Raw genomic sequence first — 19,672 nt, forward strand, 5'->3', positions numbered from 1 at the left:
GCTGGAAGGTTTTTGTGGAGCAGCTGGAAGGTTTTTGTGCAACAGCTGGAAGGTTTTTGTGCAACAGCTGGAAGGTTTTTGTGCAGCAGCTGGAAGGTTTTTGTGCAGCAGCTGGAAGGTTTTTGTGCAACAGCTGGAAGGTTTTTGTGCAGCAGCTGGAAGGTTTTTGTGGAGCAGCTGGAAGGTTTTTGTGCAGCAGCTGGAAGGTTTTTGTGCAACAGCTGGAAGGTTTTTGTGCAACAGCTGGAAGGTTTTTGTGCAGCAGCTGGAAGGTTTTCATATGAAAGCACTTCCTGGGTTCTTTTCCAGCCCTGCTGCAGGTTCCTGCTGTAACTCTTTTTATTTTATCTCATGCAGCTCATTTCGTATTTAAACTTCTTTCTGTTAAAAACATCCACAACGCAGTGCGCGTGGCCCCGTGTGACACATCACTTCCTGTGTGGAGAACAGCCGCTGGGACGTGTGCGCAGTCAGACAAGCTTTCGCTTTCTCCTGACAGCAGAGCTTCGGCGGAGTCTCTTCGATCGGAACCAGAACCCCCCCCCCGGAGTGCAGAGATGGCGTTTAAATACCCGGCAGCCCGCAGGGAGGAGAGCAAGGTCAGTGCGGAGGGAGGGTCTGACCGAGCAGCGCAAGCAGGAAGTCAGAAACTAAACTGCTGCGAGAGGTCAGACGGTTCAGGTGAAGGGGAGTTACATTCAGTTCAGCAGCGATCAATACCGATCAGTTCAGCAGCGATCAATACCGATCAGTGTTTGTTAGACTGTCAGAGAAGTGCGGTGAAACTAAAGAGCAGACACCAACTACAGAACTTTCAGTTTCGTTTTTACTGAATGAGTTCATCCGCTGCTGCAGAAACTGTGCAAACAAAGACATGGACTGTCAGATTATACAGATTATTCACATTATATACATTATATATATTATATAGATTATACAGAATATACAGATTATATACAGAATATATACAGATTATTCACATTATATACATTATACAGAATATACAGAATATATACAGAATATACAGATTATATACAGAATATATACAGAATATATACAGATTATACAGATTATACACAGATTATACAGATTATACATATTATTCACATTATATACATTATATACATTATACAGAATATACAGAATATATACAGATTATACAGAATATACAGATTATACAGAATATATACAGAATATACAGATTATTCACATTATATACATTATATACATTATACAGAATATACAGAATATATACAGAATATACAGAATATATACAGATTATACAGGATATTCAGATTATACAGAATATACAGATTATATACATTATATACATTATACAGAATATACAGATTATACAGATTATACAGAATATACAGATTATACAGAATATATACAGAATATACAGAATATATACAGATTATACAGAATATACAGAATATATACAGAATATACAGAATATATACAGAATATACAGATTATACAGAATATACAGAATATATACAGAATATATACAGAATATACAGAATATTCAGATTATACAGAATATACAGATTATATACATTATACAGAATATACAGATTATACAGATTATACAGAATATACAGAATATACAGATTATACAGATTATACAGAATATACAGAATATTCAGATTATACAGAATATACAGAATATATACAGAATATATACAGAATATACAGAATATATACAGAATATACAGATTATATACAGAATATATACAGAATATATAGATTATACACAGATTATACAGTTATATGCAGTTAATAACATAGAGTTAATTCCTGAGGAGCCTCCTCAGGAAGCAGAGCCGGCTCCGGCCCTTCTTGTAAACAGCCTCCGTGTTCTTGGCCCAGTTCAGTTTGTTGCACTAAAGCTATTATTAATCCTGGACCTCTTCCACAGTCTCACCGTTGGTGTGGGGGCAGATTTCCTCCTGCCTTTGTCTTGGTGGCATTAAGACGGTTAAAACAAGTAGGCTTTTTGTTTAAAGGCAGTTTTTAGGATCAGTATTCATCTGAAGGTGAGGTATCCAGCTGTGTAATTAGGCTTGAATAGGCCACGTGTCAGTGATAAATAACCACAAAGACTGAAGGGAAAACGTTTGCTGTTTGTTGGATGGCGTGATGATAGATTCAGGCCGGTTCAAAGGTAACCACAGTTACGAGCTGTAACGCTGCCAAGTGGGAAGCTGATGAGTCAATTATTAAAGCCTCGGGTGACGAAAGGTGTGTAGAAGCTCCCAGTTCCACAGAAAAAGCTCTTAGCGAGAAGTGCGTTCAGTCCTGAAAATCCAGTTTGAGTGCCAAAGACTCAACAGTTGTTGCCGCTTTGAAGTCTTCTTCCTGTTGAACTCGTGCATCCTTCCTCCAGGTGGATGACTACCATGGAACTAAGATCTGTGACCCGTACGCCTGGCTGGAAGACCCCGACAGCGCAGAAACCGCGGTACACGATGAGCTCCTGCAGGTAACACTCTCTCTGGCTGAAACCTCCAGGGCTCACCCTGTGTTTGTCCCCCTTGTTGCTCAGGCCTTTGTTGAGCAGCAGAACAAACTGACCATGCCGTTCCTGGAGAGGTGTGCTGTCCGAGCTCAGTTCCAGCAGCGCCTCACCGAGCTCTACGACTATCCCAAATACAGCTGCCCCTACAAGCGGGGGACGAGGTACCCGCTGAGGTCTGTGACAGGCGCTCCGCCCCCCGACGTGCGCACTCACCTTCCTGTTCTGGTGTTCCAGGTATTTCTACTTCCACAACAAAGGCCTGCAGAACCAGGACGTGCTGTATGTGCAGGACTCTCTGGATGCTCCTGCTACTGTGTTCTTTGATCCAAACACGCTGTCTGAAGACGGCACAGTGGCCCTGAAGAGTGAGGCACAACTGAAGCTCAACACAAAGCTGAGATAAAGATGTGCACCGCTAACTTCCTCCCTCTCTCTGTCTCCTTCCAGTGGGCCGTCTGTCTGAGGAGTGCGAATACTTTGCTTATGGACTGAGCAGCAGCGGCTCAGACTGGGTAACCGTGCATTTCATGAAGGCTGACGACCTCAGTCCACTGCCTGATGTCCTGGAACGGGTCAAATTCAGCTGCTTGGCCTGGACGCACGATGCTAAGGGCATCTTCTACAACTGCTACCCACGTCAGGAGGGCAAATCTGATGGTTAGGAAGACTCAGCATGTTGCAAACGCATCAAAAGCTGCTTTTTAGGGAGCGCTCTGGTGCAGTCAGAGTTTCTGTAGAGGACCTCAGAGTCCGTTTATCTCCACAGATCTCAGTTTCTGTAGAGGACCTCAGAGACCGTTTATCTCCACAGATCTCAGAGTTTCTGTAGAGGACCTCAGAGACCGTTTATCTCCACAGATCTCAGTTTCTGTAGAGGACCTCAGAGACCGTTTATCTCCACAGATCTCAGAGTTTCTGTAGAGGACCTCAGAGACCGTTTATCTCCACAGATCTCAGTTTCTGTAGAGGACCTCAGAGACCGTTTATCTCCACAGATCTCAGAGTTTCTGTAGAGGACCTCAGACACCGTTTATCTCCACAGATCTCAGAGTTTCTGTAGAGGACCTCAGAGACCGTTTATCTCCACAGATCTCAGTTTCTGTAGAGGACCTCAGAGACCGTTTATCTCCACAGATCTCAGAGTTTCTGTAGAGGACCTCAGAGACCGTTTATCTCCACAGATCTCAGAGTTTCTGTAGAGGACCTCAGACACCGTTTATCTCCACAGATCTCAGAGTTTCTGTAGAGGACCTCAGAGACCGTTTATCTCCACAGATCTCAGAGTTTCTGTAGAGGACCTCAGAGACCGTTTATCTCCACAGATCTCAGTTTCTGTAGAGGACCTCAGAGACCGTTTATCTCCACAGATCTCAGAGTTTCTGTAGAGGACCTCAGACACCGTTTATCTCCACAGATCTCAGAGTTTCTGTAGAGGACCTCAGAGACCGTTTATCTCCACAGATCTCAGAGTTTCTGTAGAGGACCTCAGACACCGTTTATCTCCACAGATCTCAGAGTTTCTGTAGAGGACCTCAGAGACCGTTTATCTCCACAGATCTCAGAGTTTCTGTAGAGGACCTCAGACACCGTTTATCTCCACAGATCTCAGTTTCTGTAGAGGACCTCAGAGACCGTTTATCTCCACAGATCTCAGTTTCTGCAGAGGACCTCAGAGTCCGTTTATCTCCACAGATCTCAGTTTCTGCAGAGGACCTCAGAGACCTTTATCTCCACAGATCTCAGTTTCTGTAGAGGACCTCAGAGACCGTTTATCTCCACAGATCTCAGTTTCTGTAGAGGACCTCAGAGTCCGTTTATCTCCACAGATCTCAGTTTCTGTAGAGGACCTCAGAGACCGTTTATCTCCACAGATCTCAGAGTTTCTGTAGAGGACCTCAGAGACCGTTTATCTCCACAGATCTCAGTTTCTGTAGAGGACCTCAGAGACCGTTTATCTCCACAGATCTCAGAGTTTCTGTAGAGGACCTCAGAGACCGTTTATCTCCACAGATCTCAGAGTTTCTGTAGAGGACCTCAGAGTCCGTTTATCTCCACAGATCTCAGTTTCTGCAGAGGACCTCAGAGAACGTTTATCTCCACAGATCTCAGAGTTTCTGTAGAGGACCTCAGAGACCGTTTATCTCCACAGATCTCAGAGTTTCTGTGGTAATGAACGAATGAAGTTAGGACCCCTGAAGACCAGAGGCTGGTGGTGGGTGAGCAGAAAAAGGACTTCTGCTGAGTCAGGAGGCATGAATGAAGCCTGAAGGAGGAGAACTTTAAAGACTGATTGGTTTAAAACGAAGCAGCAGAGAATGAGAACAGAAGAGAGGCAGCAGAGCTGAGAAAGAGCTTCATATTTAGGCCAGTAATTAAGAACTGGACAGCATTTATTACCTCATCAGCTTAAATAGTTTGAGCTTCGCCTTCTGTGTTTCCCTGAAGGCACGGAGACCACCAGCAACATCAACCAGAAGCTCTACTACCATGTGATCGGCACCAAACAGTCGGAGGACGTCCTGGTTGCAGAGTTCCCCGATCATCCCAAGTGGCACAGTGCACTTACTGTAAGTCTGTTACCCTGAACTGGGTTCAGCTCCAAGAACAAGAACCCTGTTTAGGACGCTATTAACAGTTTTTATTTCCACTTTAAATTTCCACCCAGCGGTTTAACCCAGAGTTCCTCTCCAACAGCTCTGTGGAAAGCATGGAGGATGAAGCTTAGTGAACAGTTATAAAAAACTGCTTCCCCTCATGGTTTTATTTCACTTCAGTTCACTTCAATTCACTTTCATTTATAAAGCAAGAAAACTTTAAGATACGGCCCAATTCAAGCTATTTAGAACCCAATTCATTCAACTCCAGTCCAGTTCACACAGAGCCATTAAAAAAGTGTCCGAGCTAAGGAAACCTGCAGATTGTACTGAGAAGGATGCCTCTGTGTTCCCTAAAGGAGACAAAGGAAGCATTGGTGCTCCTTTCATCATCATTAGAGCAGCTGTCATCATGGCTGCTGACTGCAGCCCGGCTGTGGCGAGCGCTTCAGATTCTGTGCCTTCAGAGGCGATGATGACAGCTGCAGATTAACTATTCTAAGCTAGCGTTGTGCACATAAACGTGTTATTTCTGCGTTAACTAATAAATACATTATCGCCCCCCATTAACGCAGTTTTTATTATTTATTATTTTTATTGTATGTGTCTGTTGCTCACCGGCTTTTATTTTGAAAGTTTATTTTGAAAGTGAGCAGGCCTTTTATTTTGAAAGTGAGCAGGCTTTTTATTTTGAAAGTTTATTTTGAAAGTGAGCAGGCCTTTTATTTTGAAAGTGAGCAGGCTTTTTATTTTGAAAGTGAGCAGGCCTTTTATTTTGAAAGTGAGGAGGCCTTTTATTTTGAAAGTGAGCAGGCCTTTTATTTTGAAAGTGAGCAGGCCTTTTATTTTGAAAGTTTATTTTGAAAGTTTATTTTGAAAGTTTATTTTGAAAGTTTATTTTGAAAGTTTATTTTGAAAGTGAGCAGGCCTTTTATTTTGAAAGTGAGCAGGCCTTTTATTTTGAAAGTGAGCAGGCCTTTTACTTTGAAAGTGAGCAGGCCTTTTACTTTGAAAGTGAGCAGGCCTTTTATTTTGAAAGTTTATTTTGAAAGTGAGCAGGCCTTTTATTTTGAAAGTGAGCAGGCCTTTTATTTTGAAAGTGAGCAGGCCTTTTACTTTGAAAGTGAGCAGGCCTTTTACTTTGAAAGTGAGCAGGCCTTTTATTTTGAAAGTTTATTTTGAAAGTGAGCAGGCCTTTTATTTTGAAAGTGAGCAGGCTTTTTATTTTGAAAGTGAGCAGGCCTTTTATTTTGAAAGTGAGGAGGCCTTTTATTTTGAAAGTGAGCAGGCCTTTTATTTTGAAAGTTTATTTTGAAAGTTTATTTTGAAAGTGAGCAGGCCTTTTATTTTGAAAGTGAGCAGGCCTTTTATTTTGAAAGTGAGCAGGCCTTTTACTTTGAAAGTGAGCAGGCCTTTTATTTTGAAAGTGAGCAGGCCTTTTATTTTGAAAGTGAGCAGGCATTTTATTCTGAAAGTGAGCAGGCCTTTTATTTTGAAAGTGAGCAGGCCTTTTATTTTGAAAGTGAGCAGGCCTTTTATTTTGAAAGTGAGCAGGCATTTTATTCTGAAAGTGAGCAGGCCTTTTATTTTGAAAGTGAGCAGGCATTTTATTCTGAAAGTGAGCAGGCCTTTTATTTTGAAAGTGAGCAGGCCTTTTATTTTGAAAGTGAGCAGGCCTTTTATTTTGAAAGTGAGCAGGCATTTTATTCTGAAAGTGAGCAGGCCTTTTATTTTGAAAGTGAGCAGGCCTTTTACTTTGAAAGTGAGCAGCCTTGTGAGCTGCTTCCTGCTGCAGCGCTCAGAGAATCCTTCTGCTGGGACACATTTTCCCGTCTCTGCGTGCGTTTGGTCAGGATGAGCAGGAGTTAAATCTGTTTCTTCTTCCTCTTCCAGATCTCAGATGATGGCAGGTATGCGGTGCTGTCCGTCACTGAGGGCTGTGAGCCCGTCAACCAGCTGTGGTACTGTGACCTGCAGCAGCTCCCCGATGGGATCAAAGGTCAGAACCTGAGCCTCCAGCTCACCTCGCTGCATCAAACACGCTTTAATCTAATCCCCTCACAGCATCTGAGTAGCTGTAGGATTCTGGCTTTGACCGGGTCGTTCCAGAACTCTCCGTTTCTTTCCTTGGAGCCGCTCCTGGTTGGATTTACTGGAAGGTTCTGGCTCGTTATCCCATTGCTGGTCCAGCTGTGCTCCTCCAGCTCCTCTGAGAGTTGGCCCGGTTCTGCCGCAGCCCTTAAACCACGACTTTAACGGGCCCGTGTTTCACAGCTGGTTCTTTGGCTGAAACACGTCTCCTGTCACCGGGTCCAAATGACTCCGTTTTAGGTCCATCTGTCTCAGTGGTTCAGAAGTTCTGGTCTTTGTCTCTCTGGGGAACTGTGGGTTCTGATGGAGGCATCAGTCCGCTCTGGACCGACCTGGTTCAGACCACCTGACCGGAACGAGTTCTTTTAAATAGCTGAGTTCAGATTCCTTTGAGGTGTTTGTCTACTTCCTGAAGGCCTCTCTGGATCTCACCGACACTTCAGCCGGGACCAAACCAAACCAGAATGTTCTGCCTCTCTGGATCTCACCGACACTTCAGCCGGGACCAACCCAAACCAGAATGTTCTGCCTCTCTGGATCTCACCGACACTTCAGCCGGGACCAACCCAAACCAGAATGTTCTGCCTCTCTGGACCTCACCGACACTTCACCCGGGACCAACCCAAACCAGAATGTTCTGCCTCTCTGGATCTCACCGACACTTCAGCCGGGACCAACCCAAACCAGAATGTTCTGCCTCTCTGGATCTCACCGACACTTCAGCCGGGACCAACCCAAACCAGAATGTTCTGGGACCGTTTAAATAAGTTTAAATTCAGTTTTATGTGTTATCTGTGTGGCTCGGCCTGCTTTCTCTGCTGCAGGGAAGTGTTTGATTCTCGTTTGTTTCTCAGCTTGTGACGGCGCCGCTGATGCAACGGTTACTTCAGCGAGATTTCAGTGTGAGGCCAGTGTGGCGAGAAGCTCTTTCTCACACTGTTGTGTAACCAGTCTCCTCCTGTCCTGCAGGCCGGCTGCCGTGGGTGAAGCTGGTGGACAACTTCGAAGCTCAGTACTCCTACATCACCAACGAAGGCAGCGTGTTCACCTTCCGCTCCAACCTGGACGCCCCTCGGTACCGTCTCCTCAACATCGACCTCCAGAAACCGGACCGGCAGCACTGGACCACCCTCATCCCACAGCACGCCAAGGACGTCCTGGGTGAGAGAAGCTCCTCAGCTTCCAGTAATCCGTTCATCTGTCCACAGGAACGTGTGAAAACTCCAGTCAGCTTCAGAAATACGCAGAGGGCTTATTCAGGGAATCACAGTTCCACAATTCACCCTTAAATGTTGCAAAATGAATTTCTGTCCTCACATTTCGACGACAGTCAGACCACAACAACCGGGAAGTCATGCATCTGTGGTGAAAACCTTCGTCAGGGGGAACTCTGTGAAAAACCTGCTCAGTGACTACAGAGAGAAAACAAAAAGACAGAAATGAGACGGGAGGACGGGTGGTGAGGGTTAGAGTAACTGAAAAGCTGCGTCAGGGATGGAAACTTTAAGCTTTACTCAGATTCAGTTGCATGAAGTCTTTGAGGAGATAAAAGAGGAATAACAATATGAAGGTGTCCAAAGCAGCTTTAAGTCATATTTAAAGTTCAAATTGTAGTAAAAATGGCTGTAAGATATCAATTCAGTCCAGTTTTATTTAAAAAGCGCCAAATTCCAACAAATGTCCCCTCAGGGCACTTCAGAGATGCAGTCTCCAGCTTGTTGCCTGTAAACATGCCGTTTCCACGGTATCGGGCGGTCTTTGAATGGAAGGAGGTGTGCTGCTGCTGGTTCATGTCTGGGTTCATCACTTTATTTCAGGTGTTTCCACTAAAACGGCTCAGATTAGGAGGATCTTCTGTTCTATTACTCACCAAAAGTACACAGTAGGACGAAAGCGTCTCTGCTGGCCTCAGAGGAACTTCTGAGGACAGCTGAGTGAAACACTGAAATAAAAGCTCCTCATTCTTGTGAATGGGTTAGGTGCCTCTTTTCTTACTGGAAACGAGGAGCTGTGGTCACAAAGCCCTATAAACGGTTTCCTGCCCCCCCTGAAGGGTTATTGACTACTCCTCCGTCCTGAAAAGAAAAAGGACACTTTGTGTGGAGGGCTGCTGCAGATCAGGGCATGTGACGGTGTGTCACACTGCCCTCTGCTGGCCGCCGGGCGACATGCCTTCAGTTAGTCATGGGTTCATGTGTCACAGAATAGACTCATCTCCCTCTGCTGCAGGCCTCGTCAGCTGCCTGAACCAGCGCCACCTGCTGGTCAACTACGTGCACGACGTGAAGGACATCCTGCAGGTGTACGAGCTGTCGAGCGGCCAGCTGGTCCAGGATCTGCCGCTGAGCGTGGGCACGGTGTCCGGAGTGAGCTGCAAGAAGAAACACTCGGAGTTCTTCTACAAGTTCACCTCCTTCACCACACCTGGTGATCAGACACTACATGAAACAAGTCTCCTCTGTTTCTCCAGAAGATCCCTAAAAACAGATTAAAGGACCAAGCTGTGGTCACTTTTTTGTTATAAATAATCATATTTGAGAAAGACTCAGTGCTGATTCATATTTTAGGCCCCGTTAATCTTTTGATGACTCCTGTTTAGTTGTGTAACTGCTGTAATGGCAGCTTCTGCTCTCTTGTCTGGTGACCAGGTATCATTTACCACTGCGACCTGAGCCAGTCAAACCCGGAGCCCAGAGTCTTCAGAGAGGTGGAGGTAAAGGGCATCAAGCAGGAGGACTTCCAGACCAGCCAGGTGAGCTGCCTCAGGCCTCTGTGTCGCTGAGTTGTTCTTTAAAAGGGATTTAGCTATTTACATCAGACTGTGTGCACGTCTTCTGTGGCTCATGATCATTTCCTGAAGTCAGGAGGCAGAATCCTTGGTTTGGATACTGAGCTTGTAAATAAAGTGGGAGTCACCCATCACAGGCTGGAGAACTGGGTTAGAGTTTCTGGAGCAGTTCTTAACTGGTTCAGGTCCTATTTAGAGTTATTTTGTTACAGTTGGCAGCTTTGAATCTGAGCGAGTGGCCTTGACCTGTGGAGTCCCCCAGGGGTCAATCCTTGGACCTCTGCTGTTTAACTTGTATATGCTCCCTTTGGGTCAGATATTACAGAACTTTAACATCAATTATTACAGTTATGCAGACGATACACAGCTTTATGTCTCTGTCACCAGACGACTGCAGCCCAGCAGATGTACTGTGTCAGTGTCTGGAGGAAATAAACTCCTGCATGAGAGAGAATATTGAGATCATTCTGTTTGGCAGCAAAGAGAAGAGGGTCAGAGTTGGTAAATATCTTGAGACTCGGTCCCTTACAGTCACTGACCAGGTTCATAACCTTTAGTGTTGATAGACTCAGATCTGACTTTCTGCACCACATCAAAGCTGTCACCAAACCAGACTGAACCTGGAGAAGCAGCATTTAGCTGCTATGCTGCAAACAAGTGGAACAAACTGCCAGAGATAGGGTTAGGTTAGATTAACCCAGAGATTAAACTGTCACCAAATGTTTTTAAATCCAGGTTAAAAACATTTCTTTTCTCATGTGTTTATGCATGAAATCTGCAGGATATCTGTTAACTTATCCAGACTGTTGCCTGTTTTATTCATTTTATTTGCTTCTCTTTATATTATTTTATGTACTTTTAAAGCTTCTTCTGCTTTTATTTTATGAGGCACTTTGAATTGTTCTGTGCCTGAACTGCATGATATAAATAAACCTGACTGATAGAAGACAGAATGTGCTCTCTCTGTATTTGCTGCATGTTGTCAGCCTGAAACGCTTAAAGTAGCTTTGTGGGTCACTGGGTGTTAAGTTCCTGTTGCTTGAATCTTCCACGCAGACTTACCAGAATCAGACTCACTGCGGTTTAGGAAGTGAGGAACGATGACACATGTGAACCGTTGGTGTGTGAAAAAGATGTTTAAAATATTTCTGATCTCCATTTTCAGGTTTTCTATCCCAGTAAAGATGGAACCAGGATCCCTATGTTCTTGGTTCACGCTGAAGGCCTGAAGAGAGACGGCACTCATCCCGTCTTCCTGTACGGATACGGAGGCTTCGAGGCGTCCATTCAGCCATATTACAAGTGAGTGCGGAACCGGTTCTGACCGGACCCGACTGTTGTTCTGAAAACTGATTCTTATGCAGAAGTTTGGGAAGCTTTGGTTGAAATATTGGCCGTTGTGAAGTGTTCACAGGGCAGAAAGGAAGGAAAATGTTTGGTGACCCGAACAGATCATTTTCACTGAGTTTTCACAGTTTAATCAGGTTTTTATATGATGCAAAGCTTCAGAAATCAGCTGAAACCGGCTCCTCTGAGCAGCTGCAGAGCAGAGGAAGCCTGAAGAGCCGTGATGTGAACTTCTTGGCTGCAGAGGCCAAAGGTTTGGAAGAAAAGGAGCAGAATTGGAAGTTTCCCTTCCTCTGAAGCTGACATTAGGAATGTTCCAGATGCTTCCACTTATTGTAGCAGAGCTCCTTCTCTGAAGCAGGACGCCGCGGTCGTATGAAAGCGGTTCTGTGATTGGCTGCAGTTCCTGCTGTGTGGACACAGAGGCTGGAACTTCCTGTGATAGTTAAAAAGGAGCTGCGGTCTGAGTCTGGCAGATCATTCACATTCTGAACTGTGGCCAAGCTGAAGATATTTAAGGATTCGGTTTCTGTCTCGTCATGTGAAGTCTTTGCTTTGTCAGTACTGAACAGACTGAAATATAGAGTTTCATGTTTGAAATGTGCTTTCTTCAGTTAGCAGTTAGCGAACCCTGACATGCTGTTTATCTCCAGCTGCAGCTGTTGGAAACAGGAGGGAAGAACCTCAGCGTTTACTCCTTTTAGTTGGCCTCTGCTGGATGAAACATTATACTCTGAGTTCACTAACAGCTCTGAGCCCTGAGTTTGAATTGAAACTCGTTTCTGAACCCTTCTGTGCGCAGTGTTGCCTATCTGCTGTTCGTCCGGCACGTTGGAGGAATCCTGGCAGTGGCCAACATCAGAGGGGGCGGGGAGTACGGCCTCACCTGGCACAAAGGTAGCGCAGCTGAGACCTCGGCGGGAGTCGCAGGTATTTGCTGAGGTGTTTGCAGCGCTGACATCGGCTCTGCTGCTGTGTGTCTGCAGCTGGAACTCTGGGGAACAAACAGAACTGCTTCGATGACTTCCAGAGCGCAGCGGAGCACCTGATCCAGGAGCAGTACACCACGGCCAGCCGCATCGCCATCAACGGGGGCTCAAATGGAGGCCTGCTCGTGGGTAAGTGCAGCAGCTGATGTGCTGACATCTGGCAGCAGAAGCCCAGAGATGAGGAGGGAAGAGCCCTGAAAGCACCTGATCCAGCACCTGATCCAGCTTCAGATCGGCTCTTTCTGCATTCTAACAAACATTCTTTACCAAAGCTTTCTCATATTTAGTAGCTGCTTTGCTTTAATCAAGTCTCATCCCTGGCCAAAGCTGCTGCCCCGCGCTGTAAATGGTCATCAGGTCCAACTGTGCTGCAGCAGAGATTAAAACCCGTTTTCACTGGTCCCACAGCGGCGTGTCTGAACCAGCGGCCGGACCTGTTCGGCTGTGTGGTGGCAGAGGTCGGGGTGATGGACATGCTGAAGTTTCACAAGTTCACCATCGGCCACGCCTGGACCACCGACTACGGCTGCTCCGACGACCCGGAGCAGTTCCAGTGGCTCATCAAGTAGGAAACGCACCCAGCACAAACTGCAACATGTTCTGAGCTCTCGGGTCACCGCCACATAAAGATGATGAGATAAATGTGTCCGAAACTGGATTTAACTTACCTGAGACCAGCTTTAACAGAGCTTCTGCTGCAGCTGCTCTGAGACCGGGACCTGGACCGGGACCTGGACCTGGACCTGGACCTGGACCTGGACCTGGACCGGGACCTGGACCGGGACCTGGACCTGGACCGGGACCTGGACCTGGACCGGGACCTGGACCTGGACCTGGACCGGGACCGGGACCGGGACCTGGACCTGGACCTGGACCGGGACCGGGACCGGGACCGGGACCGGGACCGGGACCTGGACCTGGACCGGGACCTGGACCTGGACGGGGACCTGGACCTGGACCGGGACCTGGACCTGGACCAGAGCAGCCTGAGAGCAGCTGCAGGAAACAAGGTGTTCCTGAGCTGTCTGACCACTGTTTGTCTGCTGAGAGGAAGGAACAGGTCCAGGTCCAGGTCCAGGTCCAGGTCCAGGTCCAGGTCCAGGTCCAGGTTCAGGTTCAGGTCCAGGTTCAGGTTCAGGTCCAGGTCCAGGTCCAGGCCCGGTGTGATTATGATGTGTTCGGCCTTGTTTTAATATCAGTTTCACTCACCTGCAGAGCGCGAGAACATCACGTTTAAGTTCTTCTTCTCTGTGATAAAACCTTTTCCCTTCTTCTGGTTCTTGTCTTCTTCTGGTTCTTGTCTTCATCTGGTTCTTGTCTTATTCTGGTTCTTGTGTTCATCTGGTTCTTGTGTTCTTCTGGTTCTTGTCTTCATCTGGTTCTTGTCTTCATCTGGTTCTTGTGTTCTTCTGGTTCTTGTCTTCATCTGGTTCTTGTCTTCTTCTGGTTCTTGTCTTCTTCTGGTTCTTGTGTTCTTCTGGTTCTTGTCTTCTTCTGGTTCTTGTCTTCATCTGGTTCTTGTGTTCATCTGGTTCTTGTGTTCTTCTGGTTCTTGTGTTCATCTGGTTCTTGTCTTCTTCTGGTTCTTGTGTTCATCTGGTTCTTGTCTTCATCTGGTTCTTGTGTTCATCTGGTTCTTGTCTTCTTCTGGTTCTTGTCTTCTTCTGGTTCTTGTGTTCTTCTGGTTCTTGTCTTCATCTGGTTCTTGTCTTATTCTGGTTCTTGTGTTCTTCTGGTTCTTGTGTTCATCTGGTTCTTGTGTTCTTCTGGTTCTTATGTTCATCTGGTTCTTGTGTTCTTCTGGTTCTTGTCTTCATCTGGTTCTTGTCTTCTTCTGGTTCTTGTCTTCTTCTGGTTCTTGTCTTCATCTGGTTCTTGTCTTCTTCTGGTTCTTGTGTTCATCTGGTTCTTGTCTTCATCTGGTTCTTGTGTTCATCTGGTTCTTGTCTTCTTCTGGTTCTTGTCTTCTTCTGGTTCTTGTCTTCATCTGGTTCTTGTCTTATTCTGGTTCTTGTGTTCTTCTGGTTCTTGTGTTCATCTGGTTCTTGTGTTCTTCTGGTTCTTGTCTTCATCTGGTTCTTGTCTTATTCTGGTTCTTGTGTTCTTCTGGTTCTTGTGTTCATCTGGTTCTTGTGTTCTTCTGGTTCTTGTGTTCATCTGGTTCTTGTGTTCTTCTGGTTCTTGTCTTCATCTGGTTCTTGTCTTATTCTGGTTCTTGTGTTCTTCTGGTTCTTGTGTTCATCTGGTTCTTGTCTTCTTCTGGTTCTTGTGTTCTTCTGGTTCTTGTGTTCATCTGGTTCTTGTCTTCTTCTGGTTCTTGTCTTCATCTGGTTCTTGTCTTATTCTGGTTCTTGTGTTCATCTGGTTCTTGTGTTCTTCTGGTTCTTGTCTTCATCTGGTTCTTGTCTTATTCTGGTTCTTGTGTTCATCTGGTTCTTGTCTTATTCTGGTTCTTGTGTTCATCTGGTTCTTGTGTTCTTCTGGTTCTTGTGTTCATCTGGTTCTTGTCTTCATCTGGTTCTTGTGTTCTTCTGGTTCTTGTGTTCATCTGGTTCTTGTGTTCATCTGGTTCTTGTGTTCATCTGGTTCTTGTGTTCTTCTGGTTCTTGTCTTCATCTGGTTCTTGTCTTATTCTGGTTCTTGTGTTCATCTGGTTCTTGTGTTCTTCTGGTTCTTGTGTTCATCTGGTTCTTGTGTTCTTCTGGTTCTTGTCTTCATCTGGTTCTTGTCTTATTCTGGTTCTTGTGTTCATCTGGTTCTTGTGTTCTTCTGGTTCTTGTGTTCATCTGGTTCTTGTCTTCATCTGGTTCTTGTGTTCTTCTGGTTCTTGTGTTCATCTGGTTCTTGTGTTCATCTGGTTCTTGTGTTCATCTGGTTCTTGTGTTCTTCTGGTTCTTGTCTTCATCTGGTTCTTGTCTTATTCTGGTTCTTGTGTTCATCTGGTTCTTGTGTTCTTCTGGTTCTTGTGTTCATCTGGTTCTTGTCTTCATCTGGTTCTTGTGTTCTTCTGGTTCTTGTGTTCATCTGGTTCTTGTGTTCTTCTGGTTCTTGTCTTCATCTGGTTCTTGTCTTATTCTGGTTCTTGTGTTCTTCTGGTTCTTGTGTTCTTCTGGTTCTTGTGTTCTTCTGGTTCTTGTGTTCATCTGGTTCTTGTCTTCTTCTGGTTCTTGTCTTCATCTGGTTCTTGTGTTCTTCTGGTTCTTGTGTTCATCTGGTTCTAGTCTTCTTCTGGTTCTTGTGTTCATCTGGTTCTAGTCTTCTTCTGGTTCTTGTGGTCATCTGGTTCTTGTGTTCTTCTGGTTCTTGTGTTCATCTGGTTCTTGTCTTCTTCTGGTTCTTGTGTTCTTCTAGTTCTTGTCTTCATCTGGTTCTTGTGTTCTTCTGGTTCTTGTCTTCATCTGGTTCTTGTGTTCTTCTGGTTCTTGTGTTCATCTGGTTCTTGTCTTCATCTGGTTCTTGACTTCTTCTGGTTCTTGTGTTCATCTGGTTCTTGTGTTCTTCTGGTTCTTGTCTTCAGGTATTCTCCTCTCCATAATCTGCCGCAGCCTCCTTATTCGGGCCCTCCGTACCCGGCGGTCCTGCTGCTGACGGCGGATCATGACGACCGCGTGGTGCCGCTTCACACCCTGAAGTTCTGCGCCACCCTGCAGTTTTCGGTTGGCAGCAGTCCGCAGCAGCGGCAGCCTCTGATGGTCCGGGTGGAAACCCGCAGTGGGCACGGTGCAGGGAAGCCCACCACCAAGGCCATCCTGGAGGACACCCACATCTTCTCCTTCATCGCTGAGACACTCGGGCTCAGCTGGAAGGACTGAGGAGGAACCAATGAGGAGATCTTTCCTCTACTGAAGCAGAACAGATCTGTGCTCAGTGATGTTTTCTGCTGAAACAGTCATGAAAGATCTGAGAAACTCTTTGATTTGAGCTCAGATGACTCAAACAAAAAGATTCATTAATGAAACCTGAATGTTGCTTTTTCAATAAATCTCCTGTTTGATCCACCTGTGCTGTGTTATTGTCCATAATGTCTCACATTTAGAAGATTAAAGAGACTAGATATGAGTGAAAATAATAAAAAATATGTTGTGGTTTAACAGCAGTACAGAACAGTTTATTCAGGAAGAAACTCCTGTGATGCCTCTCCATCCTTCATTCTAAAACCTTTTCATTCAATTCAATTCAATTCAGTTTTATTTATAAAGCACCAAATTACAACAAATGTCATCTCAGGGCACTTAATAATATAGTCCAATTCAAGCCAATTGGAATTAAATTCATTGTAATCATGATCCAATGAAATCCAATTAATTAATTTCAAAATAATCCAATTCATTCATACAGAGCCAAGAAGACAAAAGAGGGGGAAAAAACACCATTCAAAGGATACCTGCTGGAACAGGGAAACACAAGTTAATAACCACAATAATGTCACATGGACATAAAATCATTTGAGAAATTAAACAGGGGGAAAAAGAGAGCAAAGTGAGGAGAGGTGCATCATGGGAGCTCCCCCAGCAGGCTGGGCCTATAGCAGCAGAACTATGGGATGTTTCAGGCTCACCTGAGCCATCCCTAACTATAAGCTTTATCAGAAAGGAAAGTTTCAGCCTGATCTTAAAGGTAGAGAGGGTGTCTGCTTCCTGAAGCCAAACTGGCAGCTGGTTCCACAGAGAGGGGCCTGATAACTGAAGGCTCTGCCTCCCATTCTGCTTTTAGGGGCCTGATAACTGAAGGCTCTGCCTCCCATTCTGCTTTTAGGGGCCTGATAACTGAAGGCTCTGCCTCCCATTCTGCTTTTAGGGGCCTGATAACTGAAGGCTCTGCCTCCCATTCTGCTTTTAGGGGCCTGATAACTGAAGGCTCTGCCTCCCATTCTGCTTTTAGGGGCCTGATAACTGAAGGCTCTGCCTCCCATTCTGCTTTTAGGGGCCTGATAACTGAAGGCTCTGCCTCCCATTCTGCTTTTAGGGGCCTGATAACTGAAGGCTCTGCCTCCCATTCTGCTTTTAGGGGCCTGATAACTGAAGGCTCTGCCTCCCATTCTGCTTTTAGGGGCCTGATAACTGAAGGCTCTGCCTCCCATTCTGCTTTTAGGGGCCTGATAACTGAAGGCTCTGCCTCCCATTCTGCTTTTAGGGGCCTGATAACTGAAGGCTCTGCCTCCCATTCTGCTTTTAGGGGCCTGATAACTGAAGGCTCTGCCTCCCATTCTGCTTTTAGGGGCCTGATAACTGAAGGCTCTGCCTCCCATTCTGCTTTTAGGGGCCTGATAACTGAAGGCTCTGCCTCCCATTCTGCTTTTAGGGGCCTGATAACTGAAGGCTTTACCTCCCATTCTGCTTTTAGGGGCCTGATAACTGAAGGCTCTGCCTCCCATTCTGCTTTTAGGGGCCTGATAACTGAAGGCTCTGCCTCCCATTCTGCTTTTAGGGGCCTGATAACTGAAGGCTCTGCCTCCCATTCTGCTTTTAGGGGCCTGATAACTGAAGGCTCTGCCTCCCATTCTGCTTTTAGGGGCCTGATAACTGAAGGCTCTGCCTCCCATTCTGCTTTTAGGGGCCTGATAACTGAAGGCTCTGCCTCCCATTCTGCTTTTAGGGGCCTGATAACTGAAGGCTCTGCCTCCCATTCTGCTTTTAGGGGCCTGATAACTGAAGGCTCTGCCTCCCATTCTGCTTTTAGAAACTCTGGGAACCACAAGGAAACCTGCAGCCTGAGAGCAAAGTGCTCTGCTGGGGAAATATCCAACTGTGAGATCTTTAAGATGTGATGGAGCTCGGTCATTAAGATCAAGCTTCATGACTCCATGACTTACTGTGGTGTGTGAGGAAGATTCTTCATTTAGTCAGATGTTTCTCTGTGTCGAGCATGAAAAACACTGACAGAAACCCAGGCTGACCCTGAGTGAGCCACCGTTAATGTTGTAGTAAACCTCGTGCTGAACGTTCTGTAAAGATAAAAAACTTCCCTTAAAGTGACAACATTAGGCTCATGATTAACTGAATAATCCACAGTGTAGTAAAGCTACTAACTTTACAGGCACCATGTTCCTGTATAAGCTGGTTCATCAGTGTTCCTGGTACCAGGCCGCCAGAGGCCAAAGGTCGGTGATGGACTCTGAAGTCGTATCATCTGACCTGTGGCTTGGACACTCGGGTGAAGACTGGCTGACACTCCTCTTCAGTGTCGCATGGAGGTCTGGGACAACACTTCTGGGGTGGCAGACCGGGGTGGTGGTTCCCATTTTTAAGGGAAGTGGAGAGTGTGCTCCAACCACAGGAACCAATCACAGGAAAGTTTACTCCAGGGTGTTGGAGAGGAGGCTCCGACCGATTGTTGAGCCTCAGGATGAGCAGGGTGAGGACGTTCAGTCCCACATCATCACACTCCCACCCCCGTGCTCCACCGTCACTGTGGTCGGGTTCACTTCATGTGTTATTCTGTCCAACTTTAACATCTTTAAGACAGATATGAACACAGAAGGTCCTTCACCACTGAACTGTTCCTGCAGAATCATAAAAGTCTGATATGTTTAACCTGAAATTACAGTGGAACCACATGTGAAATAAATGAACAGAATTTAAAGCTGCATGCATGAAACTGACTGACTTATGTAAATAATATTCAACTTAAAGTCATTTCGTTATCGTGCAGTTCTGTTGAGTACCACCAGATGGCACTGTGGGACTGTGGTCGAAGACAAAGTGGAAATCTGACATTAAAATCAGTTTAATATTGTTTTAAAATCTATTTTAGAGGCTGGTGGCGAGGAGATCAAATGACCAGATCTGTGCAGACGGGCAGCCTGGATCTGTGTGATCTGTGAGTGGAGACATGCAGCCGATGATGTGAGCTCTGAAGAGTTTCCACAGGCAGCAAGCAGAGACTGAAAGGGCGCTTCTGAGTGTCACAGAGACAATCCGTTTGGTCACTGTGAGTTTAATCTGGGCTCAGCGGAAGTTCTGATGTCGTCGGACTGAACTTGAGTTTATCTGGACCGCTCTGCAGAGAAAACGGTGGGAAAAGGAGAAGCTGGAGGCAGAGGAGCCGGCAGGAGGAGGATTTGTAGACAATGAGTCTTTGTCACTGGGCCGAAGTGTTTGAGTGAGGCTTTGAAAGACAAAGGCAGTGATAAGCTGGACATATGAGAGAGCTTTAAGATCTTCTCCCAGGAGACGAGTGAGAAGCCTTTTGCAGCTTCATCTTCTTCTTTCAGCCACCCTCTGAGCTCCCTCTGCCTCCTCTGTTCTCACACAGCCTTCACATCTGTTTCCTCTGGAGAAGCACAAGCTTTTACCTACAGACGCCTCGCTGCTGCTCTCCTCAGGTCCCCATCCTGTCCTCC

General features: G+C 45.8%; 1 protein-coding gene across 1 annotated transcript; it reads left to right on the plus strand.

Annotated features, from left to right (window-relative positions):
- The first annotated feature begins 428 nt into the window (after positions 1-428).
- Positions 429-16,182, plus strand: LOC140274958 (prolyl endopeptidase-like). The gene is made up of 15 exons (XM_072370341.1): positions 429-599; positions 2,390-2,464; positions 2,549-2,682; positions 2,756-2,886; positions 2,969-3,178; positions 4,967-5,088; positions 7,009-7,114; positions 8,176-8,367; positions 9,436-9,633; positions 9,855-9,958; positions 11,160-11,296; positions 12,144-12,238; positions 12,328-12,459; positions 12,739-12,895; positions 15,848-16,182. Exons 1-15 carry the CDS (start codon positions 558-560, stop codon positions 16,140-16,142), a joined length of 2,130 nt encoding a protein of 709 aa, XP_072226442.1. The 5' UTR covers positions 429-557; the 3' UTR covers positions 16,143-16,182.
- Positions 16,183-19,672: the final 3,490 nt, after the last annotated feature.

This window comes from Leuresthes tenuis, unplaced genomic scaffold, assembly GCF_036924035.1.
Source record: "Leuresthes tenuis unplaced genomic scaffold, fLeuTen1.0.hap1 SCAF_18, whole genome shotgun sequence".
Lineage (NCBI taxonomy): Eukaryota > Metazoa > Chordata > Actinopteri > Atheriniformes > Atherinopsidae > Leuresthes > Leuresthes tenuis.